The 22,547-nt window shown below is 33.8% G+C and overlaps 1 protein-coding gene across 8 annotated transcripts in view; it reads left to right on the top strand.

Annotated features, from left to right (window-relative positions):
• Positions 1–6,017: 6,017 nt before the first annotated feature.
• Positions 6,018–22,547, top strand: part of LOC141388786 (uncharacterized) — an 83,351-nt gene continuing 66,821 nt past the window's right edge. For 2 of the 8 annotated variants that reach the window (XM_073959118.1, XM_073959113.1), the window contains exons 1-2: positions 6,029–6,102; positions 6,787–6,944. In XM_073959118.1, coding sequence (XP_073815219.1) covers positions 6,905–6,944 — 40 coding nt within the window. In that variant the 5' untranslated portion in view covers positions 6,029–6,102; positions 6,787–6,904. Of the gene's footprint in view, positions 6,164–6,786; positions 6,945–22,547 lie in introns of all 8 variants that reach the window. The other 6 variants (XM_073959111.1, XM_073959114.1, XM_073959112.1 and 3 more) reach the window with 6 other exon arrangements.

Here is a 22,547-nt window from a genome sequence, read left to right as displayed (position 1 = left end):
TTTTATTCACAATTTCTTTCCATCAATCTCCAAGACCCTTTTTTAGCGATTGACTAATTTTGCTGGATCTAACGAGAAAAGTCCATTTTTGCGGCCAGATGTTTATGCAATACCAAATGTTAGTTGGTGGAAGAAATGACCAAGGGTGACGGTATATAACATGGCGATCTTGCATTATCCGTTCACGCACGGCTTTATTTTTTCTGGCACAACGTCCGATTTCGGGCGACCCTGACATTCGTTTTTGGCGAGTGTCGACCACAAAAGTTCTGGCAGTTATATCCGACTCCCTCTCGCGGACATACCTCCCAATGGATGTTACGTCCGTTTTTAAAATGTAATTTATTTTTTTAAACAATTTTTATTTGAACATAAGTAGTGTTCTCATTTGTTCTTATTTTTCTTGTCATTTTAAATCAATTATTAATTACAATATGAAATGAAAAATAAATTCAAGATATTTTGTTATTTTATTATACATACAATACAAATCGAATTATATTCAACATTTTTCATACCTATTTTAAATGAAAAATTCTTCCTGCAGAACGAGCACATAATTTTTGTTTCTAAAGTTTCTAAATGGCAATTAAGATGAATGGAAATGTGCAGATTTGTAAAAATAAAACACCGTCAACTTATGAAGTTAATCGGTGATGTGTCGGGAAGTGTAAAAGCGCCGATGGTGAAAATCTTTTTAAAACAATCACGCGATTTTATACAAAAATATTTTTTCATTTTAAGAAAAGGGAAAGTTATTTAAGAAATACATATGTATGTAAGTAAAATTTCTAAGCAACGATAACGCCGCAGAAGATTTTTTTGGGAAAAAATCGTGCTGTATCCTTTAAGAATATTTTTACTATTAAAGAAAATAAAAATAAAAAGATTTTGCAAGTATATGCAAATCGCGCGATTTTTTCAAGAGCGTTTTCATTGTTTAAGAAAAATTAAAAGTTTTTTGTAGAAAATCTTGTGAATTTTTCCAAAAATATTTTCACTATTTAAGGAAATACAAAATTTTTTATAAATACTATAAAAATCGTTCATTCTAAAATTAATAAAAACATTACATTTACATGTCTATATTGAGAATTTTAAATAATTAATATGTATACGAAATGTTTTCGTCGAATACCGTAGTCTGGTAAAACTTCTCCGAACTGCTACTGACAAATTCAGACATAATTTCGTTTTTAAATAGTTTTATGAAATCAGTATAGTTAAACATATCGATACACAATGATTGCGTTGGCTAGGCCATCTCATAAAAAATAACGATGATGAACCCGCTAAAAAGGCTTATAAATACGGGCCACATCGTGGTACTCGCAGAATTGGAAGACGATGGCTTTGTAGAGTAAACAAGTGGAAGACCAGATCGAAAAACACTATATTCGAAATTGGAAAAGTAAATCAACAAATAGAGATAAATGGACATATTTTCTTAGTTCGACTTTTAGGCCAAATTAGGGCCAACCAAGTAAAGTAATTAAGTCAAATTTCTAACAGATATAGATCACGTTCGGTCCACACTTTCGAGTACCTCCCACGGAAATTTTCGGAATAGTGAAGTTTAACAGCTGCTTTCGAATCGCTTTGATATTTTTTGCAAGCACTTGTATGCGCTATCCTTATTACGACGGTTCAAGTGTTTTGAAGAGCAAGTCCTCACTTCCTGAGAAAATAGACCGAAAGCTGTAAAAAAACAATGTTTAGAGCGCACGATAGCTCTCGAACGGATCAGTCGAGTAGTTCCAAAATTTGGCCTTCGAAGATAGGTCACATTGGACAACTCCTTCGAAAACCTCCAACACAACATTCCTTTTTCGCTTTGATTTTTGTTGCAACAACTTATATTCGCTGTCCCCTTTATGATGCCAGTGGTTCAGAAATCGATTTTCCTGGCCAAACCGCGATTTTTGGCGTTACTTTTTTACTTTACAATTCCATTTGCAAAAAATTTAATTTCTTTTGCCAGCACATCTACGATTTTTGGTATAGAGGCTAAAGAAAAAATTCCGATTTCAAATCTGTTTGCGTTCACAAAATTGGCCGATGCGCGTAAGTGTTATAGCCGTTTTTATTCTCATACAACGAAAAAATATTTTGAAATTTCTTATTTGTTGTATTGAGAAAATGTATGCATATATCAGTAACAGCATTTGACATCCATCGGTAGATGCTCCATAATTTCTAAAATTTATTTTTATATTCGCGGAAAATCAAAAAAATTGAAAAAATCTGGTAGCAAATCTAAATAATACTACCTCAGAGTCCGTACAAACCCCTAAAAAAATTAAAAATATCTACAGAATCTAGACAACGCTTAAAAAAATATTAAACCAAAATTATAAACATTGGCTTTATAAATTGTATATTATAGCAACAACAAAAGAGAAAATACTTATTGTATAAATATTATTCCAAATATATTTTTTGGTTCGATTAGAAAAATTACAAAAAAATATTTGGGAGTTCTGCAACGATTTCGCTAAAATCCCATACAATAATTAATGTATACTGCTAAAACTTCAGAAAGGAAAATGGTTTACCATGACGAAAGCTTAACTGCTTACTGTGATAACGTATAAGGTTAGGAAATTAAGAGTAATATTGAATAACAATCAATAAAAAAATATTAAAATTAAAAAGCCTGTTATTCACGAATTAGTTATAGTCAGTTGATGCGCATCCGATTTCCGATACATCGAATCAACCTCTTTCAATTTCTATGCATATTTCGATGTTTCACTCAGCGGCCATTGTGTACCGTCAGTTGCATCTCACAATGCGAAAAATCTTAAAATGGGTAAAAGTCGCGTAATGTGCATACGATTTTGATGCGCATCCCCTATCATTAGCGTTCATCAAAAATACGTCAATATACACCTATTTCAAATAGATTCATCAAGAACCGCATATGTGCCTCCACATTTTGAGTAAAAGACCCATATTACTCGCGTATCTCGCAAATACTATAATCGCGTATAAAGAATTCCATTTATGTAAATATTTTTAAAGAAAATCGCGGTTTAGTACGCGATATCTATATTCGCAGTTTTAGAGGATGGATTCGATCGCGGAAGGGCTCATTAGATCCGTCGCGTAAAAAAACTAAATTCACGTGGGGTTCAAAGGAAATTGGATGACACTTGTAAATTTTAAATGCAAAAAATAGGTTTTTATAAAAAAAAAATCACGCATCAAATTTTGGCCTTTAGACTCCAATTACTAGGATACTGTAAGGAGCACACTAATGAGAAATACATTAAACGACGTAAAATCACGAGTTCTAGAATCATATTATGTATTCGGAATATAACCTTGTTGCGCGTCCGGAATTAAAAAAAAAAAATAAAAAAACCGCGAAATTCCGACTTCAAAATGTTAGCATCATTTTTAGGTGGATGTAGTGGATATATCGAAAAATCATACACTAGTATCATGTTGCCCATGGAGTATTATGTGATTCCTTCTTTGGGTATAGGTCTATGAAATGTATGGTTAAGCCAGAAACCGGATGGGAACATAAAAAAACTTGTTGCTTTCTACCCATTTTTCCCAGTTTTCTACATTGATGTTAACACAGCTTCCACGAAAATTAATTTTAATGGTCGATTCCTCCTAAAACACTTAATTTTACAGATTCATCGATTGTAAAACATTTTTAGTTTTTACCATATATTGTGTTCATGTAGCGAAATATTTTATTTTTCCTCAGGTAATAAATTTTCGTGAAATTCCACTTTAAGTGCACTAGAACGTGTATGGAGCAACATGGAACAACTTTTCGTTTTCGCAAAAAGATGCCTGAGAGTGTCCTTATTCAGCCCATATGTACTTTTGTACCCGTCCCATTCCGTTCGTTTAACATTTTTTTTAACTTACTGAAATTACGTGGGTAGGAATGTGTGTTTTTTCTTACTATTTTCCCTATGAATTATAGCTTTTTGTACAAATGAACATTTTTATACCCTCCACCATAATAAATTGTTCATTCTGTTTATAGTACATTGAAATATTCGTCGGAGACCCTATAAAGTATATACATATATTCATGATCAGCATAAAATTCTATATTGATATAAATATGCCCGTCCGTTCGTCCGTCCGTCTGGTGAAATCAAGATACAGCTCGCAATTTTTAAGATATAGCTTTGTAATTTGTTGTAGAAGTTTCTGTTACTCCCAGTGGGCTTTATTGTTCCACGTTTTTATATAGCCCCCATAGAAAGCACATCCCGATTTTCGGTATTTCGGTACGTTGTGGCCCCCATAATAATTGTTCCACAAACATCCCAGATGGGACAAGGGAGACTTCTCTCATATCAATGAGTGCACGCCGATTCATATTGGCTCAATGATATGGGACCTACTTTTTATTGCCGAGTCCGAACGGCGTGTCTTACGACACCACTTGTAGAGAAGTTTTTCATGGCTTAAATACTCAGGAAATGTCGCCAGCATTACTGGGGGCCACCGTGGTGCAATGGTTAGCACGTCCGCCTTGCACTCAGAAGGTCTGCGGTTCGAATCCCAGGCCAAGCAACATCAAATTTTCAACGGTGGCAAAATTTCCCCTCAGTTGTGGCCTCCATATCCTACCTAAATGGCTGAAATTCGGAATTTAGTCTTCGTTGGGGGTATACAACTTTCCAACTGAAATTTGTCGGTATAGGTCAACACTCTTCATATAGCCCCCATAGAACGGTAGCTCCCGATTTTTGATAATTTATGCTTTTAGCCTCAATATACCAACCAAATGGCTGATATTTGGTATTTAGTCTTAGTTGGGGTATACAACTTTCGAAATGAAATTTCTCGGTATAGGTGAACCTCTTCATATAGCCCCCATAGGACGGTACCTTCCGATGTTCTGTAATTTGAAGGTTGTGGCCTCAACATTCCACCAGAAATTTGTCGGTATAGGTCTTCATATAGACCCCACGGAATGGTACTCATGGATTTTCGATATTGTGCATGTCTTAGCCAGGGGTACAAAACTTTAAAACAGGTACAGGTAAACATACCTTTGCAAAATTAGCATACGTCCACGTTTTGCCAAAGCCTCATGTAAGGGTACAACCCAAGTTGAAGAATTTTAATCACATTTTCTTTCGGAATTGGTTTTTAATTGTGATTTTGTTTCGCAGATGAACCGGTATTGCCCAATTTTATGTATTTCGAGGAGTTTTTGTCAAACAGTCATAGGAGGATTCGGACCGGCCGAACTTAACACCGTTCTTACATGTTTCAATATTTAAATGGAATAAACGTAATTTTAGACATTAATAAACAAAGTTTATTCATTTCTGCTACAGTACACATTTTTGAGAGGAAAAGTTGAAACGTCATCACCCTAAATGGGCAACCATTTTCGAAACAAACTTTCTTGAAGTTCTTTAGTGTCAGTGCGTACTGAAATCTAGTATTTTTTCAAGTGTAACAACTTCCAGAATATTTCAGTAACAATTCACCACTAACGAACTGGCTGACAATACCAAATTCTCATAGAAGTCATCTGAAATGAAAATTGCATGATTTCTGTGTGCAAGATTGAGAGATAATCAGGGCAAAACAATAATAAAAAATTCTGCTGACAATAGGAGAAACACACACAGAGATACCCAACCGTGTTGGAAACATCTTCCATGTAAAATGTGCCACAAAGCTGCGAAGCTAAGCAACAGCTAAGACGACAAAAGTTGTACAATATTTGTGCTGGTGTGTCTAATGATTGCGCAGTTGCTGCTTATGGTTTGGCCATGTTTGCTGCAGCTGCTTGCTTCTCCAATGGGGAATTGTTGTCTGTAGAGTGTGCCGGCAAACAGCAACATCATTGTTATAGTAGAAGAAGAAGACGGGATCTCTTGGCCAATGTGACTACTGATATTTATGCTGCGTCTGCGTTGTTGGCTGCTGAGGATGCCCGGCTGAAGTCTGCTGTTGCTGCTGATGATCAAGATGATGATGAAGACGACTACGACAACGATGGGCTTTGGAGGTTTCCTTTTGATTTCAAAAGTTTATTTCGATTTGAAAACGTTAACTATTAAGTCGTGTTTCGCGCTTCGTAAATAAGGTGCGTCTTGTTGCAAGGCGGGTATAGTTTTACTTCCTCTAAGAGAAAAACTATTTTTTGTAAATTCAAAAATTTTCCGTTAGTATACTAAAACTTTAATAAAAATAATTTAATGTTTTGTTAAAGATTTTGATTTAAATATTTTGAGGAGGGTGTCAATGATGTTGTAAAGATTTTAAGAAGCCTACAATGGTCGTCTGCCTGTGTTAAGTGAAAAAAGAATTTAAACAGATTTTGCATTTCAATTCAATTTCCACATGAGTGAATGCGCCTGTTAAATACCAAAAAAACAAAAAACAAAAAACGTTCGCAACGAAAGAGCAAAAAACCCAAAACCATAACAAACTTGTAAATGAGCAAAAAACACATTTTAATTATTCGGCATTTAAACTGAAAAATAAAGCATGAAGAAACATCTTATAACCTCTTAACAACAGCAACAACAACTTGAAGTGTTTCTAAATCATTTGTGACAAACGGAAAACCTTTTTTTACAACTACACTTACAACACATAAATGAAAACGAGCAAAATTATCATTGCATAATTGTGGAATTTTAGTTTTAACGCCCTCTGCTTTTCCGCTTTGGTGAACAACAAGAAAAAACCAAGAGGTGGCGGCCTCTAAATTTTATGCGTTTTAGTGTGTCATTGAAATGAAAAGTGCTTAATTTTTTCTGTTTGTTGTCTTTTATTTTTCAGTGATTATAAAATTTAAATAGCAAAAAACTTCATAATTTTTTTTGTGGAAAAATTAAACAAAAAACTTTGGATTATATTTTGGATTACCTCAACCATTTAATTGATATCCTTGTGCATAATGTTGCGGATTAATTTATACATGTGCACTTTCGTATGTGGTAAGTTGGAAATTTAAGCACGTACATACAAATCTTTACATATTATAAGAATTTAGAATTTTGTCTTAAACTGAGAAATTGATAACGAAAATAGTTTACGTTTTAGAAATTTTCTCAGCAATATCGAAAATATATTCAATCCCAATTAATTCTTCCTAATGTCATAGTAGTTATCCCTTATGTACTTACCTATAACGATATCAGAAAATCTTTGAAGAACCTTTCATAAAAGAAAACTCTGCAAATTTTTTAATAGTTTTTTCTTTGTTTTTTTTAAGGGGTGAACCCCACTTGCAAATTTCAGAAAATCAAAAATCGGTGCCAACTCTAGCTCGAAAACTAATGAACTTTTGTCATACAATTTTGTGAGGTTATCAAGACATCAAAAGTTAGTTATCGGTCGATTTTTTTTAATTTTTTTGCCCTTTTTATGACCTGAAATCGTAAGTTTTTTAAGGCAAAAACGGTTAATTAATCTTCGAGCTAGAGTTGGCATCGCAAAACCCTTTTACGAAAAAAAGCGTTTCGTCAAAACCACATAATTTCAGATGAAAAAAATCTTCCAAAAAATTTTAGTAGTTTTCTTGGAAAAAATTTATGAAAAATGGTATTTTTTGGCCTTTATAAGTAGGGGCCGCCCCTTGACTGTAACCTCCATTATTATGAGTCTTTTTTGGTTATTGATTGGATTTTTCGAACACATTTATAGCTTCCTGTTAACTTAAAGTTAAAAGTGATCATTAAATGATCTTCAAAACATGAACGTTTAATGTGGAAATTTTATTTTAAAGTCCTTCAAATTGATTTATTTTGCGATTTCAAATCCACCCCAATAGTAAAAAAACATATTATAATGACCTTAAGTGGTAGAGAACAGTGCGCAACAATGTCTTTAGATGGTGGACCATTCCCTTTGGTAATGAAAGCCCTTGGTGGGTATACTCAGAACCTAAGTTATTACACTGTGCGACAACAAAAAAAAATGACAAGGAAAATCGAGTAGATTATGAAAGTAGAGCTAAAAATATGAGACACGTGTATCGGCGTTTTTAAAGTTTACGTCGGAAAGTAACCAAAATAGGCGGAGCAAGTTCCGCCCATTTTTAATTTCTTCGAAATATTCGAATTAAGATATCTTGGAATCCTTGCATTTCAGGTATATAGTGTCTTCAGCAACTTTACTCAGGAGGGTATGGGGAATATTTTTGATAATGCGGTTTTTTGAAAATCTTTCAAAAACTCCTTAAAAATGTGATCGTATTAAATACAAATATTCTTCAAAATTGTTCGCCATAAAATTTTACTATAGGTCTCAGTATACACCAAATATGTAACTCTTGTCTAATCGCCAGGAATCTCTAAAAATGAAAAACACGTTTTAGGTTTAAAGTCGGACTTCATCTGAGTTTATTAAAAATTTACCTACAAAACATAATTTTAGAGAGTTGATGTCAAAGACAAAAATATTCTTCATCAAATTTCACTATGGGCCACCAAAAAAATGAAATGTCTATTTACATTTTATAGCATGAAAATATCAGTATCAATTTTGCTGAAAAAACATGAAAATATTTCCCAATTTGTTGATGAAAAAATTTTCCTTCTTTTTTCGAGTTGATACATGGAAGTAATATAAAACTTGGTTATAGGTGAAAAGTGTCAAAAGACGAAAAATTCTACACAAAATTTCACTATGAGTTTCAAAATAAACCATATGTCTATGTATACTATTTCCTTAAAAAAATAGATTACAAATTTATATGTATTAGGATGAAATTATATGTTTTAATTTTGGACTGTTAATTTTACATAATTTCATACTGGATCAAAAAAAAATTAATATATCCTAACTGGGTTCGTTATGGTCATTCATGATACAGCTATTTACGTTAAATGCTAGTGTTAATTCCGTAAATGCCACCAAAGTAGGAGTGAGTCCCATCATTGTAGTTTTTTGGACCACACCAAATTGTACATGTGAGAGCCCATATGACACCTATATTTTCACTGGACCATAGCCGTAGACCTCTAATGTACTTTCACATACAATATAAGCAACCAATGGCTTATCCTAAATACGTAATTTAAGTTAAAAGTATTAAAAATACGCAATTTTGGCAGGTCCGATCTGGGTTTTCTATATTTTTCAAATATATATTCACCACAAATGTTTTTAAAGCTAATTAAATTGAACACACAACTTCTTCTGTATGAATTTATAACGAAAAACCATCAATAAGTTTTTTATATTTTTTAATAACAACGACAATCTGGTTAAAAATTGTAAAATACGGTCCTAAACCCTACACCAAAAACAAGGGCTGCTAAGAATGTTATACGTTATGGTTAGAGATTTCTTTTATTCAGAGACTCACAATGAAATTTTTTTTGGAACATTTCTTTCTTTAACAATATTCCCAAAAAGTAAAGGATTTTGCTAGATTTTGATCCAGTATGGAATTATGTAAAATTAACAGTCCAAAATTAAAACATATAATTTCATCCTAATACACATAAATTTGTAACCTATTTTTTTAAGGAAATAGTATGCATAGACATATGGTTTATTTTGAAACTCACAGTGAAATTTTGTGTAGAATTTTTCGTCTTTTGACACTTTTCACCTATAACCAAGTTTTATATTACTTCCATGTATCAACTCGAAAAAAGAAGGAAACATTTTTCATCAAAAAATTGGGAAATATTTTCATGTTTTTTTCAGCAAAATTGATACTGATATTTTCATGCTATAAAATGTAAATAGACATTTCATTTCTTTGGTGACCCATAGTGAAATTTGATGAAGAATATTTTTGTCTCTGACATCAACTCTCTAAAATTATGTTTTGTAGGTCAATGGTCAATTTTTAATAAACTCAGATGAAGTCCTACTTTAACCCTAAAACGTGTTTTTCATTTTTAGAGATTCCTGGCGATTAGACAAGAGTTACAGATTTGGTGTATTCTGAGATCTATAGTAAAATTTTATGGCGAACAATTTTGTAGAATATTTGGATTTGATACGATCACTTTTTTAAGGAGTTTTTGAAAGATTTTCAAAAAAAGGACAAAAAAGACCCCTTTGATGAACCGCATGAGGGTTAAAATTTTTATCAAAAATATTCCCCATACCCTCCTGAGTAAAGTTGCTGAAGACACTATATATGTACCTGAAATGCAACAATTCCAAGATATCTTAATTCGAATATTTCGAAGAAATTAAAAATGGGCGGAACTTGCCCCGCCTATTTTGGTTACTTTCCGACGTAAACTTTAAAAACGCCGATACACGTGTCTCATATTTTTAGCTCTACTTTCATAATCTACTCGATTTTTTCCATCATTTTGAAAAAAATTGAATTTTGTTGCACAGTGTTATTAGATGGTAGAATAGTTCTACAAAAATATTTGCCATTCGATTTGACAGAAGACATGTTGTCCCAAAACGAAGACATAGTGTAATTTTCTCAAGGATTAAATGGGAGACAATACACACATTCATCCCGTCATAACTCTGTATCTTGATTTATGGTGAAAAGTTCCTTTTGGGTTCCAACCAATCTTACAAAAATTTGGGAATATCGGCTTCCAAAGTACCTTAAATTGGCCAAATTTGCATATTGGACTAATATCAAAAGCTGAACCGATTTTTATACAATTTTGTAGGATTGGTTTTTAGCCATAACAACGAACTAGACATCATTTGGACAACAAATTCGTCTTTGGCCCCCATACACATTGTTATGGAAATAAAGATCGGTCAGGGGCAGGGGTTAAGGTTAACCGATCGCCATAAAATGTCATATATAAAATTAAAAAATAGGGAATAGACCTTTAAATTTTTTGGGTTACCCTAATAAACAACAAGGAGTTCCATCCCCAAAAGATGGCGTTTTATGGCGTTAACCGATCTCATTAAAATTTCATATATAAAATTAAAAAATAGGGAATACGCCTTTAATTTTTTGGGTAACCCTAATAAACAACAAGGGCTTTCATCCCCAAATTTTTTTCTCTACGATGTTAAATTTTTTTCCGTGAAGTTAATACTTTTTGAGATAATTACCTAAAAGCTTAAAAAACTCTGCCGACACTAACTAAAATTCCTAAAGAACAGAATAACTTAGTATTAGAGTATACAGCAAATATGAAGAGGATTTATAATGGACAACACTTGAGGTATCTACCTAACTCACAAATGTTCGAAATTTTCGCTTAGCGCTATTCGATGACAGTTTTGAAGTGTTTACCGAAGATAATCCTTGCGGTCCTTTTTAAAATGATTTAATGTTTTTCGTGGACAAGCCCATGCTTCCAAAAATGGATGTTGGGCACCATAGCTATCAGAAGGAGTGATTGACATTGGTTCATCCTTTGCCCATAGTAATAGTTCTCCTCAGATACTTCCCAGCAGAAATTTCAAAAACTTTGGCACAAGTGCAGTTTAAACACATCGTTTTGAAATTTTTTCATCAACGGTACAATTTATTTTGGGGGGCAAATCCATAATTCCTGAAATAATGGCCCAGAAACTCTAAAAACCCCTGTCGGCATTGACAGAGCGCGATTACATTACGAATTGATTTGAACGAAACTTTTCTTCTTGCGCATCGTAAAATGTCTTCCAAACTTATAACACGTTCCAAAAAGGTCCATATCGGACAACACCTATGGGTATCTCCCGTGTGAAAGGTCAATACGTTGATTAAGTGCAATTTACGGTACCGCCCGATTTCAGGTAATTTTACGTTTTTAAACCGAATTAATTATATTATGGTATGGTATTTAGGGTTTCCACTGATACGGAAACTTCTCTACGAAGGATTATGAACATAGGTCCACGGTAGGTCAGATATTTTGTCTTTTTAACTGCATTTTCTGGAATTCCGAATTAGCTATATATTGGCATTTAGTGTTTTAAGTAATCAAAAAACTTCTGCAACAAAGTCCACGGTACCACCCGATTTCAGATATTTTGACGCTTTTACATACATTTGCAGGGCGAGATAGCTATAATTTGGCATTTAGAGTTTTCCAGACAAATTATGGACAAAGGTCCACGTTTTGCCAAAGCTCCCATATAACGGTACCACCTTGTTTTTGGGTATTTTGTCGTTTTATGTGGTATTTGCGGCTCGAAGTGGTCTCCATCAAAAGTTGTGGATAAAAAAGATTCACGGTTTGGAATAGGCGCCATATAACGCTTCCTAGGGAATTTGACTAATATTCAGATATTAGTCAAAAGAACTTCTCCGCCGAAAATTTTAGACATATCTATCTATATATCACCAATATTTTTGAAAATTTAACATAGTTGAAGCCAAGGTTTACCCTTTTAATACGCGCGACTTGTGATTGTGTGTTATACAAATTAAATGTTTTTGGCTAAAATGAAATATTTTTGGACGAAGCAAAAAATATTGGCATTAAAAGTTAATTTGCGTGGAAGCTGTGGCTATATTTATGTTAAAAAATAGGTAAAAATGGGTTGAAGCCAACGTGTCTTTTTTTGTTTTCTCTTGATTTGTGAATAAACCAAACTTTTCCCGATCTTCCTGTCAAAGTAAAAGTAGAAGCAAACTAAATAAGGATCATCTCACTAATGTATTACTTTTCAAAATTTGATCTGCTTCTACCATTAAATGATGCTGACATTTTGAAGCCAGATTTACAGTGTTTTTTGACATTTCCTTCTACATTCAATCCGCAAACAGGTTTTTCAAAAAATCGTGTATAGGATTGTAGAACTCGCGATTCTGAGTTATTTGATATATGTGTCGTGAATGTAGTCTACACAGCTTCATAGAAATCTGCATCCAAATACGGAAATTTTGTGCGAACATTTTTCTAAAAATCATATTTTTCGGGCCTAATTTTTACAATTGTCATTCGAATTCCTCGTACTTGATTGCACATTTTAGTTTTTTACTTTCCGGATCCAATAAATCATTCCCCGTGAAAATCCATCTACTAAAACGCGAGTTACGAGAAATTCCAAAGTAGAAAAATCACTTAAAAATGTTTTTGAAAATGTCGCGTATTTTATCGCGTTTTCTGCGGTTCGTTTCCATTGCAATGAAACAACTAGTACAGCATCTTTGTTTTAGCGGAAACAGGGATTTGAATACCACTGTGTGTAATTTTTTGTGTCATGGAAAATTAACCACATTCTGACACCGCAGCGTAATGAAAGACGAAAAATAAGAAGACACGTGTCTCGGCGTTTTTCCCTGTTACTTCGAATTTCGCGGTTATGAGCCCCAAAGACCTGAGGCCTTGATGTCAAAAAGGATCATTTTGTCAGGCTTATATCTTCTAAACTGCTACGAATTTTGGTTTACTCGTGGAGGCAAAGTTGTAGCTCTCATCTTAAAGAATAATAATTGTGAAGACATAAAATCCATTCAACCTTATCTTCAAGGTCAAAATCGTTAAGTTCAAGCTTCCGTTATAATTTTTTCACAGATTTTGGCCTACAGATATCAAACCGATCAAAATTGAATCAAACAACCAACAACAAAAATGTACCTTAGATCTCAATAAACAACTTTCTAGAACATACGAACCCTGTAGAAATGGTTCTTAAAGGTCAAAATAGCAAAAAACTTTAGAAAATACTCGATTTTTATACTTTTTTCTCCGATTCTAGTCCATAGATACCGAACCATTCAAAATTCAAGAATAAAAAGAACTACAAAAATCTACCTAAGATCTCAGTTAACAACTTCCTAGAACATATGAACATTCTAGGAACGGTCCTTCATGTTCAAAATTCACTAACAATTATATTATGGTAATGCTCAGGTCTGGAAATAACAAACTGTTCAACACTCTAGAAAATTTGAAAGGTTTGTTATTTACGGACCTGACCAGGAAAGAATGAGTAAAACTAATGGAATTTTGAGCTTAAAGGGCCGCTCCTAGAATGTTCATATGTTCTAGAAAGTTGTTAACTGAGATCTTAGGTACATTTTTGTAGTTGCTTGTATTCTTGAATTTTGAACGGTTCGGTATCTATGGACCAGAATCGGAGAAAAAAGTATAAAAATCGAATATTTTCTAAAGTTTTTTGCTATTTTGACTTTTAAGAACAGTTCGTAGTGGGCTCTGATGTTCCACAAAGTTGTATACTGATACATTCGCTACATTATTGTGGTTAAATGTTTTCTTGAATTTTGAATGGTTTAATTTCTATGGAGCAGAAACCGAAAAAAGAAAATAAAAATTGCATTTGTTTTGCTATTTTGACCTTTAAGAACCATTTCTACAGGGTTCGTATGTTCTAGAAAGTTGTTTATTGAGATCTAACGTACATTTTTGTTGTTGGTTGTTTGATTCAATTTTGATCGGTTTGATATCTGTAGGCCAAAATCTGTGAAAAAATTATAACGGAAGCTTGACCTTAACGATTTTGACCTTGAAGATAAGGTTGAATGGATTTTATGTCTTCACAATTATTATTCTTTAAGATGAGAGCTACAACTTTGCCCCCACGAGTAAACCAAAATTCTTAGCGGTTTAGAAGATATGAGCCTGACAAAATGGTCCTTTTTGACATCAAGGCCTCAGGTCTTTGGGGGCTCATAACCGCGAAATTCGAAGTAACAGGGAAAAACGCCGAGACACGTGTCTTCTTATTTTTTGTCTTCTATCACGCTGCGGTGTCAAAATGTGGTTAATTTTTTTCGTGTCGCACAGTGTACTTCAATGATAAGGGAGCTACATTCATTGTATCCCAAAAAATAGTGTGGGATGCTACATCCACGGTTCTTGATTGATCGCCTTCAAATAGATATATATATCAATGTAGATTTTCATGGTGGACACTAAAATCGGATGCGGACAAAAATTGTATGCACTTTGCGCAAATTAGCGATATTTTAGAGGTTTTTTAGTGCTAAGATGCAGCCGATGCTACATCTTAGCCTCCAAATTAAATTTCGAAAAATATATACAAATTAAAAGATATGGTCTTGCTGTACATGAAAATCACATGCGGACAAAATGATTTTGATAATTAAAATGCATATAAATAAAAATGGGTTATGTGACCTCTATTTCCATTTCAGAAACCTTGAGATATGTCCTCAGCAACCCAATTATCTTCCTCAATATGAAAGCTTTTATATGAATGTCTTTAAAGCAAAATCCGTATATTTTAATGGGAGATTTAAGCAAATAAATGAAGTATTGCTGTAGATTTTTCCAAAATTTTATACTACACTAGAGGACCCGGCGAACTTCGTCACGCAGTTTGTTAGGTACAGAACTTTATGGCTTTGGTTCAAACCTATAATACTATTATTGCTATCACCTTGTTCAATGGCAAATATTTTTTTGTTTTGAACTGTTTAGGACGATCTTTGAAGCAGATGCACATTAGACAATTGTACTTTCGACAATTGTCAGTTTGACGAAGGGAGAAGGTACTGAGAGGCAAAGTGTGTCTATTTTCCTCGACTCTCTCTTCTATAAACTGACAATAGCCGCGAAAAAAAATTAGGTAACTCTAAATCGGGACTAAGATATATTTTTAAGCAAATAACACGTTTTGCGATGTAAATAAAAATATTTGGTAGCGCATTTGAAGCAAAATAATATCATAACGCCCCACTCGGAAAGTTCGGAGATGGGTTATATCGGAACACTTTTTGGTATAGCCCCCATATAACGCTACCTCCCGATTTTCGGTATTTTGGGAATTTGAACTACATTTTTTGACCGAACTACCTGTAATTTCACGTTTGGGGTTCCCAGTGGTCACCACCAAAAACCGTCAACATAGGTCCATGTTTTGGTATAGCCTCCATATAACGGTACCTCCCGATTGTCGGTATTTTGAGGATATTAGCTAAAATTTTTAACCGAACTACCTGTAATTTGACAGTTGAGGTTCCTAGTAATCACAAAATATCTCCACCAAAAACTGTCAACATAGGTCCATGTTTAGGTATAGCCCCCTATATAACTGTACCTCCCGATTTTCACTTTGATATATAATAGTACGTTTATATATAATCGGATTTAACAAACCCACTGGGTTTTAAATGTCAATTCCATTGCTTATATTTCAAATAAATCCTCGAAAAGAAGGTTAACCCTGCAAAAGGCTATAATGTAAACATGGCCTAAGGTTCCTTACCGATTGAATACATTTTTTATGTTTTTTACCTTATTTAGGTATCAGAGGTCAAAAAATATCTTCGTCTAAAATTGTGGACAGGAAAGAATATAATTATTCCGTTTTAGTTCAGAATATTTTATGGTGGAGGGTATAAAAAGTTCGGCCCGGCCGAACTTAACGCTTTTTTACTTATTTTTTCTGACTTCTCTATTTAATATGATCTCCCGAATTCTACTTGCACTGCAAATTCGGTATTAGATGCAATGACTCTGGTACCATGGACAGAGCTATTCTATTAGTTGCCGTTCTTTGTGTGTTTCGGATGCTTGAAGTCCTGTCACACTAACACGTGACTGTTGTCGATTACTTGGTCACCCTATATTTAATTTCAACGTAAATAACATAGTCAAATTAATATCACAAACTAATTAAGGATTAATAAGTATTTACCTACTTATGTCGCCGATAAAGGATATTTGTCAGATAATTCGACCAAAAAACTCCAGTACCTCCGATTTCTTGTTTTTTCCAATTTTGAATATCATCCTTTTTTCGAATGACATACATACAGTGTACCAACAGTACCAATGTACATATGTATGTTTGTATGTATGTATTTGGCCGTTTGTAATTGCCTTTTTTTGTATCATGACAGAATCTAAATAGTATCAAAATATATCTGGTACAGCTTAAATATTATACCGTATACATCGGAAGTTTATCTTTCGAAGATGTTTTTACCTACGGTTTAAAAGTATACATATATGCCACAACTTCACTTTCAATGAAATTACCTCGGAGCTCTTGATGTTTCAATTAACCCACCAATTTTGTGGATTTGTGCCTTTTTCCTCAAAACTGTGGAAACCACTTTTGGCATTATCATCTTAGTCTTTTCAATCGGTATCTGACCGAAACCACCACTAATATTTACAAACTCTAAACTAAGCCCTTTTAACCATTTTTCGCTGTTAATTTCCTAAAAAGACGCTTGAAAATAAATGAAAATCGATTTGATTTAAAATAAAAAATTCTATACAACTTTCAAAAATTGACAAAGGCGTACAATGGACCCTCACAGTAGGTGCAAATACAATTCTCGCCAAAAACTGTCCAAATAAGTACCAAGATTTACTCCAAACGCGAAGTTCGATAGAAATTTGTGGAAAAATTGACTTTATTAAAAAAATATTTTTGCAAATTTTTCGCAAATTTTCGCGATTTTTTTTTATCCTTTTCTGCCATGAGACCATTCCGAATTGGTGCGAATTGTCAAAATCTGTTCAGGCGTTCTTGAGTTATAAGCGTAGTAACTAACATCATCCTTTTTTATATATCGACACCTCCAAATAATAGTATGCTAAGTCTAAAAAGTGAGTTTTGCAGGAGAAGCTCTCAAAGTTTGGAAATTTTTTTGAACTTCAGTACTATGCTAAGTCAATATTTGTTTATAAGTTCTGTTCGGATTGACCGATCATTACCAAAATTGGACAGAATTTAAGTTAAAGGACGTTCGACACCTCCAAATAATAGTTTGCTAATTCTGAAAAGCGAGTTTTGCAGGTCAAGCTCTAAAAGTTTGGAAATTTCTTTGAGCTTCAGTACTATGCTAAGTAAATATTTGTTTATAACTTCTGTTCGGATTGTCCGATCATTACCAAAATTTGACAGAATTTAAGTTAAAGGACGTTAAATATAAAAATGTAAAGAACTTGAAAACATGCTAAGTCGACTTAGCATACTATTGTTTGGAGGCGTCGATATATAGATAATGAATATGAACAAATATTTTTTCAAACAATAAATTATTTTTTAACCAAAATATGTATTTATTTTGGCTGTGACATCGAAACTATAATACCAATCTGTATGATTTTAGTCTCATTTGATTCGCCGTAAAGTTTTGCTTCCATACGAATTTTTTCGTAATTTTATAGCGGGTAAATGGACCTTTATTTTGAAAATAGTTGACTTACATTCAATAATTTATCAATTTATTATACATTTCGCGAGTACTGAGTAACACGTAGCAATTGCTCGCGGTAAAATAATTAGCGTTTTTATAATATTTTTTTTCTTTAAAACGAAAATAAAACCGCCATAACTTTTGTCCGCATCAACAAAAAACTGGCTCGCGAGCGTATTCGTACTGGGAATTTGTTTCTTAACCTTGTACCAAAAATCTTTGATGTAGCGCGAAAAAAAATAACATTTTTTTTGAAATGGAATATGAAATATTTGACAACATTTGTGATATATAAAATTGAAATTTGTTTGTCTGTTTGTTTGTTTGTGTCTTATAGACTCGAAAACCGCTGAACAGATCTTACTGAAATGTTTAGGGTACATTGCTAAATGGCCTGGAATGAAAATAAGCTATATCATTTTTTGAAATTTCGCGTTGATCTGGAGATATAGCATCAAAACCGGAGGTACGTCCAAAAAATTTAGATTTTGTATGCAAATATCTTTAGAACTGTTACTGATACAATCTCCAAATTTTGTATGTGTGACGGAATTTGATGTAGAAATAAATTTACCAAATTATATTCAAATCGGTTCAGATTTGGATATAGCTCCCACATACATATATTTTCGGCCGATTTCCTTATTTTATGTACCAAACACGCTATATATGTCCAATTTCGCTTAAATTTTCAATGTCTGTCGGAATTTGTTCTAGAAATAAATGTGCCAAATTATATCGAGTTTGGTTCAGATTTGGATATAGCTCCTATATACATATATTTTCGGCCGATTTCCTTATTTTATGCACCAAACACGCTATATATGTCCAATTTCGCTGAAATTTAAAATGTGTGATGGATATTGGCCTAGAAATATATTTGACAATTTTTATCGAAATCGGTTCAGATTTGGATATAGCTCCTATATATATTTTCTGCCGATTTCATGTATTTGAGGCACCAAACAGGCTATTTATATCCAATTTCAATAAAATTTGGAACGTGTGACTGAACTTGGTATAGAAATACATGTTCCAAATTATATCGAAATCGGTTTAGATTTGGATGTAGCTCCCATATATATTTTCGGCCGATTTTCCGCATTTGATGCACCAAACACGCTATATATGTCCAAGTTCGCTGGAATTTGGAATGTGTTACAAAACTTGGTCTAGAAATAAATGTGCCAAATTATATCGAAATCGGTTCATATTTGGATATTGCCCCTATATATATTTTCGGACGATTTGCTGTATTTTATGCACCAAACCGCTATTTATGTCCAATTTCAATGAAATTTGGAATGTGTGACGGAATTTGGTCTAGAAATGAATGTGCCAAATTATATCCAAATCGGTTCATATTTGGATATTGCCCCTATATATATTTTCGGCCGATTTCCTGTAATTATTTCACAAAACCCGCTATGTATGTCCAATTTCGCTGAAATTTGGAATGTCTGACGGAATTTGGTGTAGACATAAATGTGCCAAATTATATCGCAATCGGTTCAGATTTGGATATAGCTCCCATTTATATTTTCGGCCGATTTCCTGTATTTTATGCACTAAGCACACTATGTATGTCAAATTTCGCCGAAAATTTGGAATGTCTAACGCAGTTTGGTCTAGACATAAATGTGCCAAATTATATTGAAATCGGTTGATATTTGGATACAACTCCCATTTATATTTTCGGCCGATTTCCTGCATTTTGTGCACCAAACACGTTATGTATGTTCAACTTCATTGCAATCTGGAATATGAGACGGGATTTGGTGTAAAAATAAATGTGCAAAATGATACCGAGATCTGTTCAGATCGGAATATAGCTCCATATTTATTTGCATGTTTTTGTTGCGTATGTCCAATTTCAATGAAATTTTGAAGATATTTAGAAGTCACCATTATATACACAAGTACTTATAGTTGAGAATGAATTGACCAAGACTACAGCTTTAAATATTATATCTTTGAGAGACTTCTTAAGAATAATGTTTTAATATGATATAACTAAATCAATATACAGTAAAAATTCTGAATAAGAGTGGGAGTTATCCTAAGAGTAATTTAAGATATCACAATATGTTAATATGTATATGACCTGGAAATAATAAGTTCCATTTATAAAATAAATTACAACTATCCTCAAACCTAAGGTTCTCAAACCTGGTTCTATTCTTAATTGTATTCACTCCAAATCCAATCTGTACAAATAAAGAGAAATTTATACTGTAAGAGTATATAACTACCGTAGGAATACTTATAGTCGAAAAGGCTTTAGGAGGAGTGTTACCTCCTGAAACATACAAAAATACCGTAGTAGCTCCATACTAGCCCTGAATGGGTAGACAACGCCTTCATATATTCTATATTTATACGTTAAAATATTAAAAAGTTAATATAATCATATCATTCCATTATATTTTATTTTAGTCGGGGTAGCGAAGCGCAACGGGTTCAGCTAGTGTATTATATATTAGGGCCAAGATTTTTCATTTTTCCATTTGACCCAAAAACCTTATATATGAAATTTTATAGCGATCTTTGTTTCTATAGTAATTTTTATGGGGCCATAGGTGCATTTTCACGAACATTCTTTAGAAGCCGCAATTATGGTCCAATCGATGAAAATGCTTTACCAGTTCATTGTTGTGGCTAAAAAATGATTTCTACAGAAATGTATCTTTATTCCATAGTAATTTGTATGGGGACCAAATGCGAACTTTCAGAAAATCGCAGACCAAAATTAGTTTCCAATCGATGAAGAAAGTTTACCAGTTCATTGTTGTGGCTAAAAAACGAATCCTTCCAAAATATATTATTAACATCGGAACCGTTTTCATAAATTTTTCAGTATATTTTCAGATTTATTTATTTGACTAAAGGTTGCAGAAATAACGCACTTTGAAAAAGTCGAATTCTATAAAATTTATATGCGAAGAAATACTATAACTTCTTTAATATTGGCCCAATAGATCTATTCAAATCTCATTGCATTTATATATACCTTTGCAGGATTTAAATGACAGTCAGCTGATTTTTGTTCATATCACAATTACCTTCTCTATAAAGAGTGCGAACATTCTAGGTGCAGATTCGCAGATCATGGTCTTTAAAACGTTTGCGGGGTTCGTCAATTTTAGATGGGGTTTGTTTTTCTTTTCTTTCGTTTTTTCATAGTAGTCTGTTTTTTCTAGGGGAGAGTTACTAACCCGACGCCCAAATCCAAGTTTTTAATGTTCATATGGGTGAACGCGCGGCACATGTTAGCTTACTACCTTTAACGGGTGTTAAAGGCAGTTCCCCAGGTGAGATGAAAGAGGGACCAAGATAAATCCTGGACTGTGCCATGTTAAAACCGGTCAGGACCGTTCCTTGGTATCTTCCATCCCCTATGTCACCCCCTCGCTGCACCATGCCCTTGTAAAAATCACGAAATCTTTCACTTAATATTTTTTGGCTACAAAGATGTAGTCCGAAATCTGTTGCACTCATGTTTATTTTTCTGGATACAAACATTTTTGAGACGAATTCAATTTACAACAAGTTTGACGTTTCAAATTAGATCAGATGGGCTGATGCACCTACCTTACAATCTGCACCTAGAATGTTCGCACTCTTTATAGAGAAGGTGCAGTCTTCGCATTGGGAGACGTACTTGAAAAGTACAAGGCCGATATTACTGCCATACAGGAAATACGATGGATTGGGAAAGGCGTCACAACAACACCTAAAGGTAACGCACTGTATTATAGCTGCCATGACGTAAAGCTAGAGTTTGGTTGCGGATTCGTAGTTAGTCGGAGGCTAAAACATCTGGTATTCAGCTTCACCCCAGTGAATGAAAGACTTGCTGCAATTCGAATAAAAGCTAAATTCTTCAACATCAGCTTTATTTGCGCTCATGCTCCCACTGAAGAAAAGGACGAACAGACCAAAGATATATTTTATGAGCGCTTAGAAGAAACATATATCCGTTGCCCTGCCCATGACATTAAAATTATACTAGGCGATTTTAATGCCAAAATTGGAAAGGAGAATATCTTTGGCCCAACAGTCGGGAAATTCAGTCTCCACAGGGAAACATCTGACAATGGCATGAGGCTGATAGACTTTGCAGCTGCAAAAACATGGTAGTTAGCAGCACCAGATTTAATCATCTCAATATTCATAAGGGCACCTGACTGTCGCCAGATAAAAGAACAAGAAATCAAATTGATCATGTTGTGACAGATGGAAGACATTCATCGAGCGTGTTGGATGTACGATCGTTCCGAGTGATTCGGACCACTACCTTGTTGCAGCAAAGGTACGTACCCGTCTAAACGTTGCAAATAAAGCACGAACAGACACAACGCGGAAGTTGGACATCGATAGGCTGCAAACACAACAGATAGCCACAGCATATTCCACTCAACTAGCCCAATTGCTTAATGAGAGCACTCCTTGTCCCGATAACATAACAACGCAATGGCAAAATATTGCTCACTCCATGCAAACAGCCGCAAAA

The sequence above is a fragment of the Musca autumnalis genome, unplaced genomic scaffold (genome assembly GCF_047663935.1).
Source record: "Musca autumnalis isolate F117 unplaced genomic scaffold, ASM4766393v1 scaffold_1, whole genome shotgun sequence".
In the NCBI taxonomy this organism is placed as follows: Eukaryota; Metazoa; Arthropoda; class Insecta; order Diptera; family Muscidae; genus Musca; species Musca autumnalis.
The sequence above is the reverse complement of the archived record's forward strand: the minus strand, read 5'-3'. Positions and strand labels throughout refer to the sequence as shown.